Source organism: Podarcis melisellensis (assembly GCF_964234715.1).
Source record: "Podarcis melisellensis genome assembly, chromosome: 15".
Taxonomy (NCBI): domain Eukaryota; kingdom Metazoa; phylum Chordata; class Lepidosauria; order Squamata; family Lacertidae; genus Podarcis; species Podarcis melisellensis.
In genome coordinates, this window is record NC_138532.1 from 32468663 (window position 1) to 32486635 (window position 17973).

General features: G+C 46.4%; 2 protein-coding genes across 4 annotated transcripts in view; one reads left to right on the forward strand and one right to left on the reverse strand.

Annotated features, from left to right (window-relative positions):
• COL26A1 (collagen type XXVI alpha 1 chain) overlaps positions 1 to 17973 on the forward strand; it is a 91904-nt gene that overhangs the window by 17568 nt on the left and 56363 nt on the right. For 2 of the 3 annotated variants that reach the window (XM_081890545.1, XM_081890543.1), the window contains exons 2-3: positions 1478 to 1600; positions 5009 to 5112. In XM_081890545.1, coding sequence (XP_081746671.1) covers positions 1478 to 1600; positions 5009 to 5112 — 227 coding nt within the window. The remainder of the gene's footprint in view (positions 1 to 1477; positions 1601 to 5008; positions 5113 to 17973) is intronic. The other variant, XM_081890544.1, reaches the window with a different exon arrangement.
• Positions 9952 to 10571, reverse strand: PFN4 (profilin family member 4). Its single transcript, XM_081890760.1, has one exon. It carries the CDS (start codon positions 10505 to 10507, stop codon positions 10121 to 10123), a length of 387 nt encoding a protein of 128 aa, XP_081746886.1. The 5' UTR covers positions 10508 to 10571; the 3' UTR covers positions 9952 to 10120.

Consider the following 17973-nt stretch of genomic DNA (forward strand, 5'->3'; position numbering starts at 1 on the left):
AGGATGAGAACATATGACACCTTTAATAACAACAGCAGCAACAATAATAATTTTATTATTTGTACCTGACCCATCTGACTGGGTTGCCCCAGCCACTCTGAGTGGCTCCCAACAGAACCCAGTAAAACACCATACATTAAAAACTTCCTGATACAGGGCTGCCTTCAGGTGTCTACAGAAGGTTGTGTAATTTATCTCTTTGATGGGAGGGCATTCCACAGGGTGGGTGCCACTACTGAGAAGGCCCTCTGCCTGGAAAAAGGGGAAAAAAGACCCACAGTGAGGTAGATGGAAGTCACCTTTAAAAAGTAGAAGACTATCTAATCATGATGTAAAATCCTGGAGACATATGGTGTTGAACCATAAACTATGGGTGTTTCTTCATGATCTTTTTTTTTTTTTGTATTTTGTGTACCTTGTGTTGTTTTGAAGATGAATGGAATACTTGTAATATCTAATGCGGCAGTTAGACTGGTGACTGGGAGCGGCCCCCAAGACCATATAACACCGGTCTTGAAAGACCTGCCCTGGCGACCAGTACGTTTCCGAGCACAATTCAAAGAGTTGGTGCTGACCTTTAAAGCCCTAAACGGCCTCAAAGGCCCAGTATACCTGAAGGAGCATCTCCACCTCCATCGTTCTGCCCGGACACTGAGGTCCAGCGCCGAGGGCCTTCTGGTGGTTCCTTCACTGTGAGAAGCCAAGTTACAGGGAACCCGGCAGAGGACCTTCTCAGTAGTGGCACCCGCCCTGTGGAACGCCCTCCCACCAGATGTCAAAGAGAAAAATAACTACCAGACTTTTAGAAGACATCTAAAGGCAGCCCTGTTTAGGGAAGCTTTTAATGTTTAATAGGTTATTGTATTTTGGTGTTTTGTTGGAAGCCGCCCAGAGTGGCTGGGGGGACCCAGCCAGATGGGCGGGGTATAAATAATAAATTATTATTAGTAGTAGTATTATGAAACTAATAAAAAGCATTGCAGAGAGAGAAAGAGAGAGAGAGAATGCCCTCTGCTTGCTTCCCCATAACCTCACTTCTTGCAGTGAAAAGCATGGTAAGGTAGCACCTTGGACAGCCCCAAGGGGAACCTACACTGGCAGTGAGACAAGGCAGGCTTGAATGTCGTTCTAACAACCAGAAAACTTAGGCAGAGCCTTAAATTGGACCTCCAGCTTCTTTTGAGCATCTAGCTCCTCCCTAATGGGCGGAGCCTCTGCTCTTAAAGGGGCCCAAACTATTTCAGGATCCATGCGTTCTGGCAGTGTGGGGATGGCTGTGGCTTAGCTATGGCCTCTGCGCTGGACTCCTTGGGAGGGCTCTGTTCCAGCAGCAGCCCTAGTCGACCAGCCAGTACTGGAATTTTTAATAATATCTAGTCCCCCTCTGTTCTGTTCTTGTTGTCCCACCTTCTTGATTTGCAGCAGTCAGCGATTTGGCCTTAATGACATCGAGTTTGCCTTCTGTTCCTCTCTGCAGGCACTGGTGTCAACACACGGTCACACGGACTGTTTCCTGCCAGGTGCAGAATGGCTCGGAGACTGTGATCCAGAGGGTTTATCAAAGCTGCCGGTGGCCGGGACCTTGTGCCAACTTAGTGAGGTAACCGCTGTCTGAATAACTTCTCCTGGCTTGGTTGGAATGCTGGATTTTCTGCTCAGGGTTGTAGGGGCAGGCTGCTCGCCGTCACAGAGAAGGACCCAAGTAGTTGAGAGACTGCCTTGTACGCCCACCAGATCACTCCAGTCTGTGGGAGAGTTTCTCCTGCAAAGATCTCAGAAGCCCTCTCTACAAGAGCTCAGAGCAGGGCCTTCAGGGTGGCTGCCCCTGTCCTGTGGAATCGCATCCCTGTCAAGATATGATAGTCGCTCCCTAGCTGCACTTTCTGGAAACAGTTGGAGACTTTGTTGTTTTGACGGTCTTTCCCAACTGGATAAAGGCATCTTTACTACAAGTGTCCACTTGTTAAGGTTTTAGTTTTTGTTTTCAATGTATTGGTTGACCCCGCCCTCCCTATTTTTGATCAACTTATACGGAAATTGCCTTGAGATGGTGGTTTGGAAGGCAATTAATAAATTAATTATAGTAGTAATAATAAAAAAGTGGTTCTGAAGGGAGTGAAGAAGTTAAGAGTGTATAAAAATACCTGCTAGTTCAGGCCTGCTAGTTCAGGTCTAAACCACACAGCCTAGGGCTTGCCAATCAGAAGGTCAGCGCTTCGAATCCCCATGACAGGGTGAGCTCCCATTGCTCAGTCCCTGCTCCTGCCAACCTAGCAATTTGAAAGTACGAAGTGCAAGTAGATAAATAGGTACCACTCTGGCAGGAAGGTAAACGGTGTTTCCGTGCACTGCTCTGGTTCGCCAGAAGCAGCTTAGTCATGCTGGCCACATGACCCGGAAGCTGTTTGTGGACAAACGCTGGCTCCCTCGGCCAGTAAAGCGAGATGAGTGCCGCAACCCCAGAGTCGTCCACGACTGGACCTAACTGTCAGGGGTACCTTTACCTTTAGTTCAGACCACAGGCCATTCTCACACTGGAAGCCCACAAGTAGCAGCGCTCTCTCCATTTATGAAACCCGGCAGAATACAGAGTTAACTGCACTGACAACGGAGCCCCACGTCTTTCATTCTGACCAGTGTCTGACTCCAGCCCTGACGGTACCCACTGACAGGCACAGATTTGTCTGATCTTTTAAAGCCATTCAAAATGGTAGGTGGGTCCTCGCCCCATCCTGTGGGAATGAATGCCGCAGTTTACTGCTGTGGAAGTGGATAAGAAAGCAGGCCCGACATGGCATGTTGAGTGTACATGCCGCATCATAGAATCACAGAACTGTAGAGTTGGGAAGGACCTCAGGGGTCATCTAGTCTTAATGCCCTGCAATGCAGGGATTGCAGCTAAAGATTGAGATTCAGGGATGGTGGGAATAGGCATCCAAAACATCTGGAGGCAGCAGGCAAGGAAAGAATGACACAGAGTTAAAAAGGAGAAGGTGCAGGCAGGGCAAACACAATGGGCCAAGCAGAGGAAATGATCAAGAGGCCACACAATGGCCACCTTTAAATATCCTGAGGGGCTGTCAAATAGACGATGGAGCAAATTTTCTTTCTTTTGCTCCAGAGTCCAAATTGCAAGGAAGGGCATTTCAGCTGGGCATTTGGAAGAGCTTTTAAGGACGGTGCACGATCCTGAATAGGCTGTATCGGAAGTGGGCGGGCTTAGGCTAGATGACTTTTGAGGCCACTTCAAACTCTCATGAGTCTATGATTTTTTTAAAAAAATATATATTAAGGAACTGATCCATCTTTCTGATAAAGGGAGGATGAAACACTTGGGGCTTTTTTGTCATGAAACAGAAGACGACTTAAAGGGAAGGATAAAGGATAAACTCTGTTTCACCCAGTGGAACTGTTTGGCAATCGGTTTACTGGACTGACAGAAGGAAGTGCTTTTTCAGGCAACAGATAATTAACTCTGCAAATTTCACTGGCCACACAATGCGGGGATGACGGGTTTAGATGGCTTTAAGAGGGTATTAGGCAAGCTAGTATCAGGATCAGCCTCCAGCTTTTACCAAGGTGTGCCATGGTGGTTGTTGGGGGTGGTATGTGCAAGCTTGGATCAGATTATGATTTCTTCTTTTTCTGTGAGGGGGGGCAGTGTTCTTTTCTGTCTGCCCTCCCAACATGTTAAAAAGCAGAATCATAGAATTGGAAGAGACCCAAAGGGTCACCTAGTACAACCCTTTGCAATGCAGGAATCACAGCTAAAATCCATTTTCCAGTTCTCATAGAGGCTAACCAGATAGCTATAGGTTAGCATCTAGCAACTCATACTGATTTTAACAAGGCATTTTAACAAGGCAAAGGTAAGGGCAAGGAATCACCAGGGACCAAGAAATCAAAACTGTCACTGGTAAATAGTCACGGCTGGAATGTTTGAACTTCACTTTTTTGGGGGCGGGGAGAGTTGTTTGTTTTAAGAGGATTTCAAGCATGCAACGATTCCAAATGCAGAACATCAGATTCCACATTTGGCACCAAAGGCTAATTCTTCAGAAACAAGTACACTTTCAGGACAATATTTTTTTGGGGGGGGGATTGGGGAGGGGTAGAGATATGGCTTATAGCATCCTGGGACCCATATGGAGTACACAGGAAATGTCTTCCTCCTGTGTGTTTAAAGCATTTGCCCTGCAATGCATATCAGTTTTGCAAAGAAGCCATTTGAGTACACAATTGCCTTGTAGACTGGGATCCAACTTGCAAGTCTCCTTTCTCGATTGTGCCGGCAGAAAGTTGACAGGCTCATCTGGGGCGCTTTTGAGTCCATTTATGTGTGTTGACAGTTGAGGGAATTAGGCAGGTTTAGCTTAGAGGAGAGAAGACTGAGAGGCGATAGGATAGCCCTCTTCAAATATCTAGAGGGCTGTCACATGGAAGAGGGAGAAAGCATGGCCTTGTACAGTAGGAGGGTCTTATGTTCCCATGAAACTGCAGTGAGGCTGCACCTGTACTCGCTTACCTGGGAGTCTGCACCCTTGTTAGAGTTCATCCACACTTCCTCTTGTCCCAAACTTCCACTTTCCCCTTGGGAAAAACTGTTTTTTAGCACACAGTCTGTCAGAATAAACAGCAGTGGTGTGCAGTCGGTGGATTAGACTGTCCACTAAATGTTCAGAGTATTATTAAGTAATAATACTCTGAACAATATTAAGAGTATTGAAGCCTGACCCTCCTCCCCAAAGCCTGGGAAGCTTCTGCTCTTATTTAGCACTAAAGAGTGGATTTTCCCTGGGAAAGGAGCAGGACAAGTAGGAAACTGCATGGACCCATGCTTCCTAGGCCTAGGACCAGTGGGAAGTGTGGGTGAGTGTTTTGTGTTTTGTGCTGTGTCAGCCTTGCATTAAAGCATACCTGAGCTTACTTGCAAACGTGCAGCTTTTGATATTTGCAAGGTTGGCAGGTTTGGGGCAGAGCCGTCTGCGTGACCTCTTGCTTGTGTTAGTTACAGGACTCTCATCAGACCCATGTACAAGATCTCCTACAGAACACTGACTGCCCTGGAATGGCGATGCTGTCCTGGCTTCACGGGAAGGAACTGTGAGGAAGGTAAGCATCTGTGAATGAAAGTGTGTAGAGCTTCCTTCCCGTCCCCCCATACCCTGAGTTTGCAGGATCTTCCAGTTGCACTGTTCAAATATGGAAATACAGATCTGTGGGAGTTCCTTTCCCAACCTTCTCTTGAAATGAAATCTTCTCTCTCTCCCCATCCCTGGAAGACTCTTGCATTCTACGAGAGGGTTTCAACCATTGTTGAAACTTGCTACGGAGTATAACAGAACGTCTTGACCCTTTGCTAATAGGTTCAGGTTTCTGGAAGAGAAAAAAAAAAAGAACCACTTAACCATCACCAGCTGGCGGGCACCTCCTTAGTGCTGATGGCTACAGATTGTTTAAATTAGAATTATCTGAGGAATTTTAACTCTTAACCAGGCAGCCGACGAGGAAGGTCTCCAGCCTGCGAGGAAGTCTTGCTGGCAGCTAGCTAAACTCCGCTGTGCAATATTGCGGGCTTTAAATCTTCGCTTTTAGATTTTATCTTTTGGAAGAAAACGGCTTGCCTTCTTCACGGGCTGCCTGTCATTTGATATGCACCACGGCTGTGTTTATGTGGGGAATTTGGAGACCGTTTGTGCTCCCCGGGAAGCACCCTCTGGGATCCTCGCATCCGAACCGCAGGCTTCCCTGCACGAGATGTAATGCTTCTGATATGTTCTGAGTGGAATTATTTATGATTTATTATTGGGTTCCAGGGCAGGTTACGACATTAAAGCACAACCATGCAACTAAATATTAAAAACAGTTTAAAACGTCTTTCAATTAGAGAAATAGGGCGAATACACACCTCAAGCGTTGAAAGGGTAGGGCGAAGAGGCGTCTCTTTGCCAGAAGCTGTATAAGGAAGGTGGCATGGGAGTTTCACAACTGAGGGGCTGCCACAGAGAAGGCCCTTTCCCAGGCCACCCTCACCAGGCCCTGCTTCACACCTTCCTTGGCTAGAATGTGTCCTTGAACTTTGAACACTTGCTCACCTGATATGGTCCAACATCAAAGGTTGGCCCTGAACTCCCTAAGCTGGGCTGCAACTCTCAGGTGCAGCAGAGGGCTCTATGCCATCACCAGAGTTGCTGCAAGATTCAGTTGCCAGTGCAGCCGCTCTCTGGTGGGGACACCATCTTCATCCCGGGCAGCAGAATGTCTTGTGCAGGCCCCAAGCAGTGATTAAATCACTAATTTGGGTCTGGCTACTGCAAACTTCCAAGTGTTCCTATTTTCTGGGGACAGTCCCAGAATTACAGAAGCTGTACTGGTTTCTGATTTGATCCTGGAATGTGCTTAGAACGTCCCCATTTCCATCAGAGAAATGTTGGAGCGTATGTAGTTATGCGACCCCTGAGCCAAGGATGTAAGTAACTCCACAACCTTTAGAAGACATCTGAAAGCAGGCCTGTACAGGGAAGTTTTTTTAATGTGTAATGTTTTGTTATGTTTTTATATATGTTGGAAGTAGCCCAGAAAGACTGGGGCAACCCAGGCAGATGGGCAGGGTGATACTAATACTAATACAGTCATACCTCGGATTACAGATGCTTCAGGTTGTTTTTTTTGGGTTACAGACCCGTCGAAACCCGGAAGTACCGGAACAGGTTAGTTCCAGGTTTTGGCGGTCACACATGTGCAGAAGGCACTGAATCGCAACCCCCGCATGCGTAGACGTACCGCTGTGGGTTGCAAACACTGCGGGTTGCGAACATGCATCCTGCATGGATCACGTTCACAACCCGAGTGTCCACTGTACTAATAATACTAATACTAATACTAATAGAATCGGTTGTCCCCGTTTTCATTGGAGAGGAGAAATGTTGGAGGGTATGCTTCTGTTCTGAGGCCTCCAGTGCTTTCTGGTTTTATTCCTATGTCTCCCTAGGCCCAAAGAAGTCTCAGGTAAACCCCAAGTGATGGAACATGTCAGATTCCCTGACATTTGGAGTGAGTCTTAAGTTAATTCCTGCCTTGTTTGGGCTTCTCTCTGCATCTAGCTAAGTTGATAAGATAACAAAGAACTTAATCGGAGCTGTTGCTTCAGCTTTGGAGGGACTTTAGTCAAACAGTTCTGCTGGACGATCAGTCTCACTTTGCTTTGTTTTCTTTCTCACTTTTTGGAGCGAGGGGGATTTTTTTAGCTGCAGCAGGAAATGAGCCACCCAGCCTGCGGAATCCTGATATAAAGACCATATGGAAAGGGGCAGCGCAGAGGTGATGTGGGCTAGTTATTGCAATCATGCATCAGTCTGATTGATTTCAATCCAAGATGATGCTGGCACCTCCAACTAGCCTCTTTCCCCTCCTCTCATACGCTTCAAAGTTCAAAGCCCAGGGACCCTCTCCGGGGAGGCAAATGTCCCCCCCCACCAACCCGGGAAACTTGGCGCCAATTTGAGGGCAGCCAGAAAATGACAACCTTGTTTTACTTTTGCTAATATCAGACGAAGAAAAGTTTTCTTTTCTTCAGATGGAATGGTGCAAATCCGGGAAACAAAACTACCCCCTCCGCCTGGCTCATAACGGGAAGGGCAGTTTGCATGCTGTGATTCTGTGGCAGTGTAGAAACTCTGTTCCTACGACTCACATTGTTTTAAAAAAAGTGTCTTGTGTCCTTATGGTTGTGTAATGCATTCTGATTTAGGAGCATAGGAATCATCCTTAGACCAAGACAGACCACTGAGCTTTCCATCTCAGTATTGTTAGCACTGGCTGGCTGGCAGCAGCTTTCTAGGGTTGTAGGCAGTGGCATGCAATGAATTTTTTTTTGTAGGGGAACTGTTAGCGCCTGGGGTGACAGGTGGGCTCCTGGACCCATCAGAGCATCGTGCCAGCTGATTGAATCCAGCTGACTGAGTTGTGTTTCCCCTAACTTCCGATAAGTTCTGAATTTCATCTACAGTGGTACCTCAGATTAAGTACTTAATTCGTTCCGGAGGTCTGTTCTTAACCTGAAACTGTTCTTAACCTGAAGCACCACTTTAGCTAATGGGGCCTCCTGCTGCCGCTGTGCCGCCGGAGCATGATTTCTTTTCTCATCCTGAAGCAAAGTTCTTAACCTGAAGCACTATTTCTGGGTTAGCGGAGTCTGTAACCTGAAGCGCATGTAACCCGAGGTACCACTGTATCTCTTTTTTAAAACACCATACACATGCACAGGTGTACATTTTGGAGAAATAAGCCATATGGGTACAAGAAAGGAGTGGTGAAATGTTTCTTTTCCAGAGAGATGATCGCTAGATGACCTATTTATGACATAAGATAGAACCCTTAAAAAACTACAGATTTGTCCCAGTCATTGTTGCCACAAGCACCAAGCCCATCATCATCATTGACGGACTTCCATCATTATTACTTTTTATTTTGATGTTTCGATCTGTTTTGTAATCCGCTTAGAGTTTGGTTTTTTTAAAAAAAATATAAGCGGTATATAAATTGTAGAAATAATAAATAACAGTAAGTATAAATTAGATCAGCTTGCTTTTAAAGGAGAACTGAATCAAATTATATATACCTTGCCATTGCAGCAATCTCTTACACAGAATGTTCTAGAACAGAGGGGTAAATATTTAGCCCCGAGGGCCACAATCCCTTATGGGGAATCTTTTGGGGTTCACGTGCCAGTGGTGGACATGCTCAGAGTCAAAAGTGGGTGGGCCCAGAGATAAAGATTGGTGGAGCAAAGGATATGATGACTCTTACCTTTGTTCTGTAGTACACCTTCCAGTCTACCCCAAATTTCTGTGCCCACACCAGTGTCAGAAACTCGGATATATATGCTAATCATCAAATGCTACCCTAAACCTGGGTTATGGTTGCCACGATGGGAATGTCTAGGTGCCATTCTTCCCCCCCCCACCCGATGAAATTGATGGTGATGATTTTCATTTCTATACCTCTTTATCTTTTAAAGGGGGAAAAATCTCAAAGCAGTTTACAACACATTAAAACATCAAATTAAACAACCCAGAATAAATCACATTCAGGCTTCAAGGGAAATAGTTCAGATCCTTCTCCAAGTAACATTTTGCTTTCCCCATATTTATTTACCTACTGAATTTATAGAGCTGCCCCATAGCAGAAGGACTCTAGGAAGTGTGGTGTAGTGGTTAGAGTGTCGGACTATGACCTTGGAGATCAGGGTTCAAATCCCCACTCAGTCAGGAAGCTCACTGGGTGACCTTGGAATCACTCACAGCCTCCTAACCTACCTCACAGGGTCATTGTAGGATTTAACCGAGGAGTGAACCATGTACTCCTTGGAGAAAAAGGTTGGATCTAAATGCAGTAAATAAGCTCTTTTGCTTACCTACTTGAGAAAGCTGGAGGCCATCCAGTTGTCAGTCGCCAGCACATTCAGAGAGCTCCATGTGGTCACAACTGGACTCGCGCCAGTCACAAAATGTGCCTGGCACCTGGGGAATTTCTAACACTGTCTACACCCCTCCACCCAGGAAAGCAAGAACCGCTATCCCAACACTTGAGAGAGGGTCGGGAGCAGGGCTGGTGGTGGTTGTGTCCTGGGGTGAAGGCATGGCCTGGAGCGTGGAAAGTCCTGAGGGCTAGGCAGAGAGGGCCACACAGTGGCGTAGCGTGGGGGGTGCAGGGGGGGCCGGCCGCACCATGCGCAACATCTGGGGGTTAGGGTTAGGGGGCGCAAATCCATGGGTTAGGGGGCACAAATCCACGGGTTAGGGGGTGCAAATTACTTGCCTTGCCCCGGGTGCTGACAACCCACGCTACGCCACTAGGGCCACAACATCCCCAGCCAGGAATTGCAGCCAATCAAGGCTTCAGGTCAGGGAGAACCTGAAACTATAGACGTATATCAATCAAGCACCAAGGTTTTACTTTGCGTGCATTTAATTTTTCTCCCCTCCAACCCCACAAGTAGATGCTTGTGAAAAGGATTTGTGGTCCTTGCAACAGCTGCCCTCTCTTGCCGATAGCGATCCGTTCTCTTGCTGGGCTGGGCTGGGTCTCCGAGTAAAATGGCTCCATCTCCACAGCCTTTTCAGTTTCCCTTTGCTCTGAAGTAGTCTGCCAGCTTCTCCACGGCTTCCACACACACGCTGGGGTACATGCCTTGGGCGTAAGTGCCGACCACGATGAAGGTCCCAGTTTTGGCTAAAATCACCCCGTTGTCTTTCCCTTTGAGGTAGATGGAGTGGTCGTCTGCTCTGACACACTTGTAGTAGCGGTCTTTGAAGTAAAGCCCGTCCCTTCTGACTTGGAGCAGCTCCTTAAAAAAGGCTTGGAGGAAGACCAGGGCTTGGCTTTGGATGTTGAATCCCGGAGTCGTTGCCAGGATGTTGCCGTCCACTATTCTGATGAGAGCGGCGTTGGCAACATGCTTGGTCTGAGTGAGGCCGTCTATCAGCATACTTTGTGTCTGGTTCATTTTCGTCTCTCTGCTGTGAAGGATTTGTCTGCTTCCTTGGTTACACCAAACAGCTTCAACTGCCGTGGCTTCTCCCAAAGCATTCTGGGAATTGTAGTTTGTTTGGTTCCCCACCAAAGGAGGTGAGATGAGACTCCTGGCTCCTGAAATGAACTAGGCCTTCTCTCTGAATTTTTCAGCTCTCGTTTCTTTTCAGAAAGCCTTATTTAAAAAATAACACCACAGAGATACAAGTCAAAGGGTGCAAGCTATATGGGAAAGGGAGCTGGTTCTGGTCTGGGATCAAGTAACCCCTTGCTGACCATGCCGATTCTCACATTCATTCATTTCCTTTCTTTTTCATTTGTTGAACGTCAGTAATGACAAGCTGAGAATGTGCATTTGGCAGGAATTCCAAGGAGGTTTACCTCATTTTTTTTCCTTGTTCCCCCTTTGTTTGTTTCTTTAAGGCATTTAAATCCCACCATTTAGGCAAAAGGGCTCTCAGAATGCCTTCAGAAATTCAGTATTTCTGTGTACAATTGGGAGGGGAGGGAGTTTTCTCAGGTGTAGGGGAAGCGGTGCTAAAGTTAGGGTAGCCGCTTATCTTTATTTATCTTGTTTAGCGTATATATGACCTGCTTTTCACTAAAAGTCCCAGGGCAGTTTACCTCATTATAAACAACAAAAATTAAAATTGATAATAAACAATGAAAACAACTATCAACCCTTTGTGTCGAAGACACAGATTTGCATGTGATTTTCATATTTTAATGTGTTAATGCAAATTTAGAAAAAGAATGGCGGATTTGAATAGAAGCTCAGTCCATCACATCATAGATAGGAACAGAGGTAGCTGCTTTATACTGAGTTAGGCTGTTGGTGTTGGTTTGTTTCATTAGTTTGAAATGGACTTGGATCATTGCTGGTCAAATAGGCCTTGCTGGTTTTGCGATGTTTCAAAAAACCTGAAGAACCCATTTGATTTCGAGGCAAAGAAAATGCCTGTACCTTAAAGAAAGCAATACATCTGAAAAAGCCACTTCAAAAATCTCCTATAGCTTTACTATAATTTCTTTGAATGTTTCCTTTTACTGGTTCTTAAAGGCATCGTCTATCAAATGGACCATTCTCTGCGTTTTGCTCTTAAATAAAACCATTTACATCTCCAGGCTACCCCCTGGCATTCCCCCTCCCCTCCTCAAACCCACAAAGAGCAGTCCGCTTGGGAAGACTGAGCTGAACAACACCAGATTTATTTCTGCAAGAGGCCCTGAATGCATTTGGTAATCCAGCTCCCCAAGAGATGGGCTTCCTTTGTCTGTACAACTTCCAAAAATGATCCAGGAGTTTCCCCTTTATATTGGAGCAAGATCTGGTTTCTCAAATGCTGTGTTTTTAGCCAAAAGCACACAATTGCTCTCTGCTTGGGACTACCAAGAGATTGGTGTGGGGGTGGGGCAGGGACTGTAGGAAGAAAAAAGAAGCAGCGTTTTATGGGGGTGAAATCTTAAGAAACGGCAGCATCTCATAGGTTTATCCAGGTGTCCCTACTCCAGGCTAAATTTACTTTTGTTATATGCACATCATACATTTAAAGCAGAATGCTGCCCTCCCCACAAAAGAATACTGGACAATGTAGTTTATTCCACACAAAACTACAATTCCCAGCACCCTTAGAAAACTACAGTGCACAGGATTATTGGGGTGGGGAGAGCCATCTGTTTTAAACATATGGTACGGATATGTAAGTTAGTTGCAGTAGGAAGTATTTGTTCTTGTAAGTTAATGGCAGTGGGAAATGTTTGTTTGTTTCCCATCCTCTACCCTAAGGTCCCAGGGTGTGTTACAACATTAAAGTGCAATGTTAAAAGCAGCTTAAAACAATTTAAAATTATCAAAATAAGATGGTTCCTATAGATTTGCACTGCATGTGCCAGAAACTGAGGTAAAGGGGTGAGTCTTCAGCATTTTCCAGAAGCTGTGCAATGAAGGTGCCAGGCATACCTCTGTGGAGAGGGAGCTGCACAACCTAGGGGCAACCACAGGTAAGGCCCTGTCTGTGCCCCCCCCAGCCTCTGAGGGCCAATTCTGCCAATTTCAGCACCCAAAAGAGTCTGTAGGGAAGGAAAGAGGTGGCTTTTCAGGTATTCAAATATCAAAATGTGCCACTGGAAGAATGGGGATGGAGGAGTAAGACACCTTAGGTGGTATATGTTTAAAAAGGCAGACAGTGTCAGAAATTATACAGGCCTTGTTCAAGATCTACCATCTAACAACTATCTGACTTTTAGAAGATACCTGAAGGCAGCCCCGTTTAGGGAAGTTTTTAATGTTTGATGTTTTAGTGTGTTTTTAATTTTTTGTTGGGAGCTTCCCAGAGTGGCTGGGGAAACCCAGCCAGATGGGTGGGCTATAAATAAATGATAATGATGATGATGATGGCTGAAGGGCATTACGATATAAGTGCAAAACACTAATGTGTAAACAAACAAACAAACAAACAAACAAGGGGGGAGCTAAAGGATCATCAAACCAATAAGTTGGGAATAAAAAGGTAAATGTAAAGGGACCCCTGACCATTAGGTCCAGTCATGGCCGACTCTGGGGTTGCGGCGCTCATCTCGCTTTATTGGCCGAGGGAGCTGGCGTACAGCTTCCGGGTCATGTGGCCAGCATGACTAAGCCACTTCTGGAGAACCAGAGCAGCGCACAGAAACGCCATTTACCTTCCCGCCAGAATTTACCTATTTATCTACTTGCACTTTGACGTGCTTTCGAACTGCTAGGTTGGCAGGAGCAGGGACCGAGCAACGGGAGCTCACCCCGTCATGGGGATTCAAACCGCCGACCTTCTGATTGGCAAGTCCTAGGCTCTGTGGTTTAACCCACCCATGTCCCTTGCGCCACCCACGTCCCTTAAGTGAATTCAAAGCAACAGGATTTAAAACATTCAAGCTACCCTAACTTTTAGCACTTGCACAGTTCAGAAAGGCTTATCCTACCTTTTTGCAGCAAACACAGATGATGCTACCCTATGGCTGATATACTTACCTGCATCATCCAGCAGCTACATGATCTTAAAATCATCTGGTTCACCTGGTGAGGAAGGGCTGAAAGGGAAGATTAAACTCTATCTTAACTGCAGGTTTCTTGGGATTAGCTTACAGGGACAGGAAACCATTGGCCATGCTGGCTGGAGCCGATGGGATTTGGAGTCCGTCAACATCTGGAGGAGAGCTACAGATCTTCCCACCTCTGGCTTACAGTCATGTGCTTTACTAAGGAGAACGTGTCCTCGCTCCCATCATACGTTGAGGAGCAAGCAGTACATTATATTAACTCCCCCCCCCCACTTTTAAAGCCACCTAACTACTCTTATTTTGAATGAAATGCAGCTGTGTGGGCCCCTGATTTCCTGCCCACCTCCCAACTGCTATTTGACCCCTAAATATGCTTTCTACTGTGCCTTTGGGGGCAGCGGGGGGTGATTTTTTGGCAGGAAACCCAACGCTGGACCCTGCTCTTGATTGGAAGGCTGATATAGAGCCTGGCCAGCTGTTTTTCCTTCAAAATAAAAATGGCCTGCATAATCATGCATGAACATCTCACGCATGCACACATGTTTCCTGTAGCACGTAGTTTTCGCCTGAGATTTAACTTCTGCAAACCCTCTGAGGTTAGGAACTGAACCTGGAAGGCTATCAGCTGGTATGACTCAATTTTTAAAAGTTTGAAATCCTTCAAAGGTAGCAGTGGGCACAAATTAGATACAGTATGGGTGCATCGTACATGCATTTCGCTTGCACGATTTCAACCATATGAGTTTGGAGGCCACTGGTTGAAATCCTGCAAGTTAATTGCAAGTAAGGCAAAGAGTTCAAAAGATTTTTTTTTTCGTGCTGGGAATGTACAGGAGAAAAAGAGTCTTTAAGCTCTTTCCCTTGCTGAGGGTGGGGAGGTGGGGCAAGAAAACCTCTGCATTCCGCCTCCAGAAGCCTTGAGATGTTTGTGGAGAGGTGACTCCAAGAGTTTTGAGTATATCCAAGGTATATCCCCCCAGTATATCCCCCCAGCCAGAACTCGCTGGAACTCAGTTCTGGCACCTCTCAGGTGGGCATCATTGCAATTAAAAGATAACAAGGGAGGCGTTGAAAGTGAGTTCTGGCACCTCTTTTTCTAGAAAAATAGCACTGAGCAAATGCATTTTTGTGTATACAGTCGTACCTTGGGAGTTGAACAGAATCTGTTCCAGAAGTCCGTTCAACTTCCAAAACGTTCGGAAACCAAAGCGCAGCCTCTGATTGGCTGCAGGAAGCTCCTGCAGCCAATCGGAAGCTGTGGAAGCCCTGCTGGGCGTTTGGCTTCCAAAACACATTCGAAAACTGGAACAGTCACTTCCGGGGTTCAATCGTTCAGGAGCCAAAATGTTCGAGAACTAGGCTCTTCAAAAACCAAGGTACGACTGTATGTGGAATCCTTGGAACCAACCCCACGCACGAGATGTGATTGAACTTTTATAGCAGTTGTCCTTTATAAGAGGGTTGTCCATTTAATAGAGGGAGCCTTTTGCTCAAGTCCCGCAGCAGCTCCACAAACTGTTTTGCAAAGGAATCAAGGGTCTTGCCTTTCAGCCTTCACCCATGCAAGTAGATCCTGGCCGCCATCCACAGCTGGTTTCCCTTCATGGCTTTAATAGGAACTGTTCACACCGAAACCATTTGCAAATCGGAGATTATCTGCGGTATGTGTCGTTCTCCCGCACTCTCCCTTTTGCTTCCCTGCAAGGGATAGAGGTTCAGTGTGGAGTCTTGAGCATTGTTAGGGCTCCGTCTCCTTGGCAGAAAACAACAGGCTATAAAAACCGCTCTCCAGAACAGCTGCGGAGAGAAAGGCCTTTGTGATATTCCTCCTCTGCTCCTCCACCACCGCCACTGCCCCCCTCTGCTTCCCAGCCCACTAATCGCCCCTTTTGCTGACCTGAACGAAGGCAATTATACATCCTGGTTATTGTAAACGGACCACAGAACACCAGGCATACCTTAAAATGATGTCATGTCTAGACGAGCCATTCAGGTATAAATTATTGAGAGAGAAGGGGGGGAGTAGCTTGTTCAGTGGTTAGAATTGTAAAAAAAAAAAAGTTAACGAGATATTTTTGTGTTTCTCTTGTGTGTCGTCTCTCGAACGCCGTACCGTGCCTTTGGACTGGGAGAATTCTCAGCTGCCTCTTGGTATGACAATGAGGGTTGACTTTGTGAAATTGGAGAGTTCTTCCTCTGTTTTTTTTCCTCCTCCCTGCCGAAATAACCCTGTCTCATTTCCTGTTAGTACAGAGTTTTGGGGTGGGGTGGGGGCATGAGACACCTGTGTATATGAAGGTGGGCTGAATCTTCTATAAGCCGGAAGGAAGTGGCCTAATAATAATAATAATAATAATAATAATAATAATAATAATTTATTTGTACCCTGCCCATCTGGCTGGGTCTCCCCAGCCACTCTGGGCGGCTTCCAACAAAGATTAAAAAGACATTAAAATGTCACACATTAAAAACTTCCCTAAACAGGGCTGCCTTCAGGTGTCTTCTAAATGTCAGATAGTTATTTATCTCTTTGACATCTGATGGGAGGGTGTTCCACAGGGCGGGTGCCACCACCGAGAAGGCCCTCTGCCTGGTTCCCTGTTGCTTTACTTCAGAAAACAGTCCTCTACCAGCACTTCCCTTTGGGGTGGGGCACTGCCCCTTTGGTTTCATAAACTCACCCCCCAGTGCCCTCCCTACCCTATAAAAACATCACCCACTGCATAATCCACTAAGTAAGATAGCAACACAATAAAATCCAAAATGATAACAATTGCACATATATTTAGTTTAATTATTTCAACAAAATCTGTGAACTCGATCCAGTGATACCAGCTTTCCAAAGTCTGATCTTCATTTTCAGATCCAGTGTCTTCCTGCTGCCCCCCCCCCCCGCTTCAGGGATGGTACCACCCACCTTGAGAAATACTGCCCTAAACAATTTAGATCCCCAAGCAACAACATCACTCTTGCAGCCTCTCCAGCTTTTATTGGCACTCTTATTTGGGTATTATTACTATTACAATTACAGTATTATTATTATTACTACCATCTTAAATGCACTTGCTGCAAAAGGGACCTAGTCAGTTCTACCAGCACAGTTCATCCTCCAGTTTCCTACATCACATTTTTAGCTATCTGCTGGTATCCTTCTAGGAGAACTCTGAGGAAAGGAGTGTGGGAAGGAGATTGCATTGCAGGATGGACCAGTGGCCCCCAAGAAGGAATTTAATACCTTTTCCCTCTGTGTTTTTATTTTTATTTTTAGAGCTTTTGTGCTTTAGGGACTAATGCTTCTGTTTCCAGATGCAAAGTAAGCGCTGGTTGTTTTTAAAGCATGGGTCGGCAAACTAAGGCCCGGGGGCCGGATCCAGCCCAATTGCCTTCTGGATCCAGCCCGCAGACAGTCCGAAAATCGCTGCGTGGATTGGCGTGGGGATTCTGATGGTTTGGGCTGCGCCATTTCCCCCCTCTCCCTCCCTGACACACACCGCGTCGGCGCCTCCTCCCTCCCTCCCTCCCTCCCTCCTCCTGGCTTCTCCCTGCCCTGCCTAGAGGAGGAAGGGGGCTGGGCTTTGTTGAGCCACAGTTGGCTGAGCACCATTTTAAGCAGCCCCTCTCTGGAGCCAGCCCTTTCACGACGCTCATCATCCCGCCGCTGCCACCAGTCCCAGCCGCTCTCAAGGCACAGGTAAGCAGCCACTGGGGCTCGTCCTGTGCTGTGGAGAAGGGAGAGGAGAGTTGGTCCACAAGGTCTGAGGGACAATGGACCGGTCCCCTGCAGAAAAAGTTTGTTGACCCCTGTTCTAAAGCCTGATTCGTTAACTCTGTCATAGAGTCTGAAGGGCACTTGGTGAGTACAGATGGACTATTTGCCTTGGAATGCTCTGCACAGGGGATTCTGCCAATTTGCTGTGTATGTCCCATCCCCAAAAGTTGTTGGGAGAAGGCATAGAATGAGGCAACTGAATTGAAAAGAGTTGAGGCACTTCTCCAGTGCGGGAAAGCTACAAGTTTTGCCCTGTAGCCTATCAGTTTAGACGCCAGAAGGGCACCCCAGTCTCCTGCACTTTCCCAGCGTTTGGTTTCCTTGAAATAAAAAAAAATGGAGACTATGGTGTCGTTATGATACATGGTTTTGTTTACTCATATATACAACATCAGTATAAGATAGAGGTGCTCACAGCTTTAACACCCCAACAGATCTTGCTTCCCCGTTGGGTTTCCAGGGAAGCCGCAAACCACAGCTCTTGGTTTCAGCACAGAGCAAGCCATGTCTCTGTGTCTCCAGCTTCTAGCATCCAGCAATACTCACCCCTTCTTGGCCTGTTGGTCTCCATCCTCCAGCCAACCAGGTAAGGTGGGAAAAGGCCCACCCATTTATCTCTGTGGCAACCTCTTTGG